Raw genomic sequence first — 7,126 nt, 5'->3', positions numbered from 1 at the left:
AAAAAGTTAGGTGACCCAAAAATTGAAGCCTGAAGGGAATAATTCAAATAACAGTACATAGCTTTTATTTTGGTACACACAAACCAAAGGGCCACATACTAATTCTTTCATTCGAAGAGAATACAGTATTAATGCCGACACTTGTTGATACCAAAATTTACTGACATATTCAAACCAACGAGTGATAGAATTAACTATGATAATTAAACATTCTAAATATTATCCTGAAATGTGCACCTCAAATGAGTGATGTAACATTTATTAAGTGGACGGTGATGTTGAACATTTTTTAATACCCCATTTTCCCATCCACAATATTGAAGCACATCAATGAGGACGCATCTTCTTGGGATAAATTATTGGAAAGGCTAACATGCCTCTCAAGTTTTATTTCTTAATAATTGTCTTATCTTAGTGATCATCCAATTTTCGTCAAGGAAACTGTCACGTTGATAAACTTAGTCTTTTCCTTAGACATGCGATCGGCAACAATTTCCCTGTACCTTTTAAACAGCTCATCAATGATTGATTCACCAAACTGACTAACAAGCAAGGGCTCGGCCACAGCTCTCATGCAATTCGCAACGTTGTATCCTCCATCATTAAATGCATCAACGGCCTCGTTAAACTTAAAACCATTCTGATAAGCGTTCCAGTTAACTTCAGAAACCTCAAGGTGATCAATGGTGAAGGATCCTTCCTTTATAACCTCCGATTTTATTTCAGCTGGTGATGGTGTATACTGCGGAATGTTGAAACAATTCACTTTCTCTTCTTCTATGAGTCCCTGCATATTCATCTCAGGAGGTTAGCTAGCTTGGCTGGTATGGTAAACCTCTTAGATTGGTACAACAATCTGGGATTCCATATACATATACATACACATATATATATGTGATATATCCCGGCTATATGAAGCTCTAGATCTCTGTGTTCAAGTGGTGCAATGGCATATATTAAAGATCTTTTAGCTTGTAATTTAATTGATTGAACACAATTAACAGCAGAAAGGATTTCGTTACCTCGGAGACCATATTGTTGAGAGCCGTGGCCAAGAGCTCCCAAATGTAGCAGCACTCTTTGCTTGAGGGATCTTGGCTTTTTCTTCCTAGAAATGTTAAAACCATGCGCCCTTCTGCCACCAATTCCTCTGAGCGACACTTGAGAAACAATGAAAAATCTCTTTGAAATTGCTCGTAATATGCCGTAAGCACGCATGGCGGACTTGTACTGGCCATGAAAATGTTCCCTTTATTGCTCTCCAGTCCATCTGGAACCTATATATTGAAAAATTGAAATTATTTTACTTAATTTATGGTAATCAACATGGAGTGATATTATTGTTGTTATTATTATTAAATACAAAAGTGATTACTTGAGATAGCCATTGGAGACTATAAGAAGAGTGGAAAAGATGCACACTATTGCGAGGGAAAAGCCTGCCATAGAAAGAACCAGGGACCCCAGTGAAGAAGCACTGCCCAGCTGCCCCAGAGGCCGACCCTAATTGCTTTCTCAGTATCTTTTGGAAGCTTGCTAAAGACCTGAATATGGTGTTAAAGTCATTCCCCGGAAGATCGTTCAGGAACACTTGAAATTCTGGTAATTGACTGCCCAACTTATCGCAGATCTTGTTCACTACTTTGATAAGTTCAGATGCCACAAGCAAAGTGTTTGGTCCTGAAGAACAGCCCAAGTCGGCAATTGCTACCTTTGTTGGGAACGTGCTGCAGAAGAGTTTGGTCATGGCTTCCTCTGTGATTGGCTTTGCAATGGATATGACTTTTTTCTGTACAAACATGAAACCAATTATTCAATCGGTTGCTTGATGCATGTTGATGTCCCTTCACCTTAATTAAGTCATTCTCATCTAGTGATTACTTACGAACACTTTTAGTTTATGTGCATGCTCTTGCAAAAGCTTTTTGCTAAGAAAAGACGTAAATGTATCGATCTATTGCTATTGTAGCATTAAGATATTTGTAAATTCCTGTCATAACTAACTGGGCATGAAAATTATGTTGATACGCTAAAATTTAAAATAGATATTCCCAGATAGATCCAGGTGTCGTAATGTTATTGGTATTATTTCCACCAATAGATTATAAAATTATAACTAACGTACATGATGAAGCAACAGATACAAAAATAAAATAGAGAAAAATGCATGAAACTAGTTAACTAATGAATGAATCAATTACCTGAACCAGTGAATTACTGGCATAACTTGCGTTTCCTACTCCTCCATTCATGTGAAGCACTTGAACCACCTCCATCTCTCGCACAGTATTCTTTGTTTCTCGCTCACTCGTTTGATCTTATTTTTGTTGATTTCGTTGAATGGCACCTTCTTGTATTTATAGGCAAGACACCGAGAGCTGGCCATTCGGGATAACAACAACTGTGCTTGTTCGTCGTCATTTGGATGTCGTAACGTGTGACCTAGCTAGGGCCGGGGCACATTACGTAAGAATGTAAGACGTATTACAATGTGACGCATTTATCTGCTGGGATATACATAATTACAATAATGATAGAGCAACAACAGACAAAGTAATAATATATACAATCAATCTGTTCATACCATGTCGTAGCTCTATTATTATTATTATTATTTATATGATCAATAGTTTTTTGACATGGTTTTGAGTCGAATCTCGGTCACACGGTGATGTGTAATAAACAAACTAGAAAATTATGAAATTTCTCTCATTTTATTACGTCCCCGTGTTTCACGAGTTAATAGTGTCGTGGGATTGTGGGAACTGGGAGGTTGGTTCTAACCATAATGGTTTCCACGTGTTTGGCCGGTGGGCACTCAATTCGCGGAGTCCTACATTATTGTTTAACGACCGTACATTTAGCAAAGACTTCAACTTTTCGGTTTGACCTCGGTTTCCACGATCTCAATTATTTATTTGAATTTGCGTACGCGAAACAACCTACTTTGATTCTGCCCTTCCATTCATTGAGTATGTATTTAGCTACATGCTGCATTTGCAAACCACTCAAACGGCGGCGGATTTGAATAAAAAAAATGAATTATTAAGTACTAAATTATATAATAACAAAATATAAAAATGGGTTTATAAATTTATAGAAATTATTTTAATAGATTTCACAGGACTTAATAATCTCCGTGTGTGTATATGAAGATTATTCTTATATAGAATATTATTATAGAGAGATCTTACTGTATATGTACACATAGTATCACTCATGATTCACGACCAATAAGAGATAATGCGAGTCAATTTTTGTGAACAATTTGCTATATATGATGGAAGTATTTTATGAGGTCATCGATAATTTCAATTTCAGCTTAGAAATTATTGAAGCAGACTCATGGTTCACGCTACACCATGCATGCTGGATATTTTAACCACAGGAGTTAGCTTTTAGTTATGTCGAGTCGAGTAGAACTGTCGGCAGCAGCTTTAATCTGTGTCCCAAGCTCCCAATCAGTTGTAGCTGCGCAAGGTTTGAACATTACGCTTATACAAAGCTAAAGACTAAATTGAAATATATATGTTTTGCCAGTATTTTAATTTAATCCTCATCTTAATCAAATAAAAATTTTTATGGTTGAAACGTTCTTCTATGTATGTCATTAAAAATGACAACCACATATATATGCAGCTGTCTTCATCAATTAATGGTTTCTTTGCCGACCTAGGATTGGTGTATAACCCAATGACCCACCATTGTTGCACCGTCAAATGATATTGCAACACATGACGCCTGTTGGTGTAAAGGCCTGGTCGGCAAAATACAACATATTTACATAAAATCAAATGATATATCAAACACAGATGCTCTGTAAGATTCAATGCCACCAATTTAATTAATCAATAATCGGTATGGTTAGTAAAATTATTCAAGAAAATCGCACAAAAGACAAACGCTAGAAGATCTATCTGGCCAGCATAGGAGGTTGAACAGCCCGATGATCTCTCTCTCTCTCTCTCTCCTTTATACATATGTAGTGACAAATTCAAGCTTAATTTGGTTATGCCTTTGATCGATCATCATTATTCATTGAAGGCTGAAGCTGGAGTATTACGTAGTATCTTCGGCATCCATGGTACAAAGGACTGTCTTAAAGGTTGACATTTCATGTCAGAAATGCAAGAAGCAGCTGCTCAGAGCAGTCTCCTCCATCCAAGGCACGCAAGTAACTAGATCTCTATATCTATATACATGCTCCCATCCCTTCATCGATCAATATAATTACCCTTTTAATTATCGGATTACATTCAGCTTCCTTATGTAGAATCTTGGTAAGAGGTGTGGATAAAATTGAAATTGATGCAGCGAAGGGGACGCTGACAGTAACAGGAGATGCAGACGCATATGAAATAATAGTTCGCACAAGAAAAGTACGTAAATTTGTGGAGGTAGTGAGTATTGGGCCGCCTTCTGCTCCGCCCAAGCAAGATGCTCAGAAGATGCCCGAAGGGAAGAAGCCCGAAAAAAAGTCTGAACAGAAGGCCCAAATCCACAATCCCCACACTTGCCCTCTCTGTGACCGAATGACTGTCGTCCACGTGGATCAATACCATGAACCTACGGTATCTTGCTCAATTATGTGATTCCTTCCTTGCATTACTACCCAAAATATTGGGCTTTATGCATGAACTTAATTTCTCGAAATCGCTACCTTCATAGTGATTTTGAGATATTTAACTACATTTTACTTGACTTTTTTCTCAAAAGTAACGTACATCATCAACGCACGAATATAATTAATACACACAGTTTATGTGTATTTTGGTTAGGTAACTGTTTTTTTAATTTTATCTCCTTTCTATTCATTTGACAAAGAATTTTTTTTTATAAGATTAGAATTCTCTTATGATTTAATCTCATATTGAGTAAAAAAATTTAAATGATAACGAGTGACTAATAAAAAAAATATTATACTCATATATTATTACTAAAAAATAAGTTATAATTTTTTTAAAAAAGTTCAAGAGACTTTTCATAAATTTTAATTAGATTAATTATATTACCTCACTATATAGTTTATGAATATTTTATCATTTGTAATAAAATTTTAACATAAAATTTTGAAACGAATCTTACTAAAAAAGCAAGCTTCCTTGTATCATTTGAGAGCCTCCACTTTTCGGTACTTCTCACATCTCTTCCTCAATTTTAAAGGAAGTGATTTAGTCTCCATTAGTGGTATATTATGAGTAGTTTTTTTTTTTTTTTTTTTTTTTAAAAAAAGTAGACTCACAAACAATTTTTTAAAAAATGTCATTATATATTGGATGGTCACAATCCGTCGACCATTGTATACGTTCAGGACGTGAATTATCTGCCAACTACATCAAATTATTAAAAGTAGTCACAAATAATCACTTTTACGTCATATCAATTTTAATTTTTAAAGCAATAAGATGCAAAGCTTAGTGGGAGGCACAGAATGTAATACGTTCGGTATGATAGTGAAATATATTTTAGTGGTAAAATGATATGTTAGAAAATATTAGGTGATCAAATAATAATATTCTTGAATGATTTTTATTTTTCCAGCTTAATGTAGATTGGTTTCCACCTGGAGCTGCTTATCTGAAACGCACTGTTATAAAGAGCTGCTTATCTTTCTGAGCTTCTTCAAGACTGTTCTTGGCAAGTCACGTAAACTATTCGCCATGATGAACGACAGATCCCTAGATTTCGAGAAAATTATGAGAAAGAAATGAGTATGGAGTTTCCATCAGAGAAAATGCAGTTCCACAATGGCTGGGCTTGAAAATTTATCAAATTCTCCAGCTAGCCTGGGTACCGAAATCCCTCTTTTAGAAACAACTTCTACAATGACTTTGCAGTGAGTTAATGACTCTAGCTTGCCTCTCGGGGTTTTTTTGACCTATAGGGATCATCGAATCAATAGTACTTTCTCATTTCAATTATTTGGCCGGCTATCATATTAGCATCTCAATGGCGCTATATATATCAACGGGAGAGGTATTAATTTTTCTTTGTGGTGACCGATTTATTCTACTCCTTTACAGGGTTATTTTATCCAAAAATATGATCATAGTTAATTGGGTTTCTGAATATTTATTTAAAACCCAAGGAACATCTTTCTGCTGATAAACAAAAGCTAATTAAATATAAAAAGATTGCTGTTAGAAATCTTAGTAAAAAAATATATATATTACTGTTACCCTTTGTTACAACTAGTTTAAAAATAGTTGTTTAATGCATTACCACTTTTCTCCCTTTTAATTACAGCGAGATGACATAGTAACAGGTGAAGAATATCAATATTTGCCATCTTGTTATCACCATTATGGCGTGATATGAAGGAGAGACGGCCGGGTTTCAACTTCTCTTCATGATCTTAGTTGGGATAATTTAGTTTTCTCAATTTCATGGTTATTATAAAAAAAAAATGGTCGTAATTAATTGGAATATTTGGATGAACTTATAAAAAATAAAATTATATTCATGAACTTAAACATTATCTATTAATTATTCAGTAATTAGTTATTTATCCATTGAATTAAATTAATAGAAAGATTAAATATTTAAATTTAAGGGTCTTTAGTAGTCCTATTATCAATACTATAAAAATTCATATACCATCATAAAAAAATCCACAAAATCTGAGAAAAAGACAGAAAAAGAATAATAATAATAATTTCATAAAGAAAGAACACAACTAATTTTTTTTTTTTTTGAATTCAGAACACAGCTGAATTTGAAAAAGCGAACAAAAATTGGAAGTAGAGAAGTGACAGAAGACCTTACTTTAGTTTAGAGATGGGCTGCCAAGAATCAAGATAAAGAAAAAGTATGATTGGTGATTGAGCAATATCGCTCTCCTTCTGGGGGGCGAATTTCGTGGGATATACCTGGTTTCCCTCAAAGTACATAAAATATACCTCCATATATTAAAATTGCTAGTTTTACACATATATACTTAAAAAGATCAGGGAAAATACAAAATAACCTTAATAAAAGCCAACAAAACAGAATCGATTCCCACCCAAAATCACAAAGTCGAGTAAACAAAATAAGAGAGAAAACTCCTTGAAGAACAAGCGGCTCTCTACCCATTATGCACTTCAGCTATCACCATCGCCTCAGCTGTGTCACCACCACCTTGTCT

At 34.7% G+C, this 7,126-nt stretch overlaps 2 protein-coding genes across 2 annotated transcripts; one reads left to right on the top strand and one right to left on the bottom strand.

The window, feature by feature from the left end:
• Positions 1 to 22: 22 nt before the first annotated feature.
• On the bottom strand, positions 23 to 2,366 carry LOC102613997 (S-adenosyl-L-methionine:benzoic acid/salicylic acid carboxyl methyltransferase 2). The gene is made up of 4 exons (XM_006466773.4): positions 2,202 to 2,366; positions 1,376 to 1,789; positions 1,023 to 1,277; positions 23 to 787 (listed from the first exon to the last, which is right to left on the bottom strand). Exons 1-4 carry the CDS (start codon positions 2,274 to 2,276, stop codon positions 419 to 421), a joined length of 1,113 nt encoding a protein of 370 aa, XP_006466836.1. The 5' UTR covers positions 2,277 to 2,366; the 3' UTR covers positions 23 to 418.
• A 1,403-nt stretch (positions 2,367 to 3,769) lies between these two features.
• LOC102614296 (heavy metal-associated isoprenylated plant protein 43-like) lies at positions 3,770 to 6,418 on the top strand. The gene is made up of 3 exons (XM_025098026.2): positions 3,770 to 4,166; positions 4,288 to 4,571; positions 5,542 to 6,418. Exons 1-3 carry the CDS (start codon positions 4,082 to 4,084, stop codon positions 5,614 to 5,616), a joined length of 444 nt encoding a protein of 147 aa, XP_024953794.1. The 5' UTR covers positions 3,770 to 4,081; the 3' UTR covers positions 5,617 to 6,418.
• Positions 6,419 to 7,126: the final 708 nt, after the last annotated feature.

Source organism: Citrus sinensis, chromosome 7 (genome assembly GCF_022201045.2).
Source record: "Citrus sinensis cultivar Valencia sweet orange chromosome 7, DVS_A1.0, whole genome shotgun sequence".
Classification (NCBI taxonomy): domain Eukaryota; kingdom Viridiplantae; phylum Streptophyta; class Magnoliopsida; order Sapindales; family Rutaceae; genus Citrus; species Citrus sinensis.
Note: the sequence above shows the minus strand (reverse complement) of the source record. Positions and strands in the feature narration are given on the sequence as shown.

Bases quoted from the DNA above. Each gene is read 5' to 3' on its own strand.
- LOC102613997 (XM_006466773.4), bottom strand. From the start codon at position 2,276: ATGGAGGTGGTTCAAGTGCTTCACATGAATGGAGGAGTAGGAAACGCA. The intron at 1,790-2,201 runs GTAATTGATTCA...ATGTTTGTACAG, and splicing joins CCAGTAATTCACTGGTTCAG to AAAAAAGTCATATCCATTGC. The intron at 788-1,022 runs GTAACGAAATCC...ATGAATATGCAG, and splicing joins TCAACAATATGGTCTCCGAG to GGACTCATAGAAGAAGAGAA.
- LOC102614296 (XM_025098026.2), top strand. From the start codon at position 4,082: ATGGTACAAAGGACTGTCTTAAAGGTTGACATTTCATGTCAGAAATGC. The intron at 4,167-4,287 runs GCACGCAAGTAA...TCTTGGTAAGAG, and splicing joins AGCAGTCTCCTCCATCCAAG to GTGTGGATAAAATTGAAATT. The intron at 4,572-5,541 runs GTATCTTGCTCA...TTATTTTTCCAG, and splicing joins ATCAATACCATGAACCTACG to CTTAATGTAGATTGGTTTCC.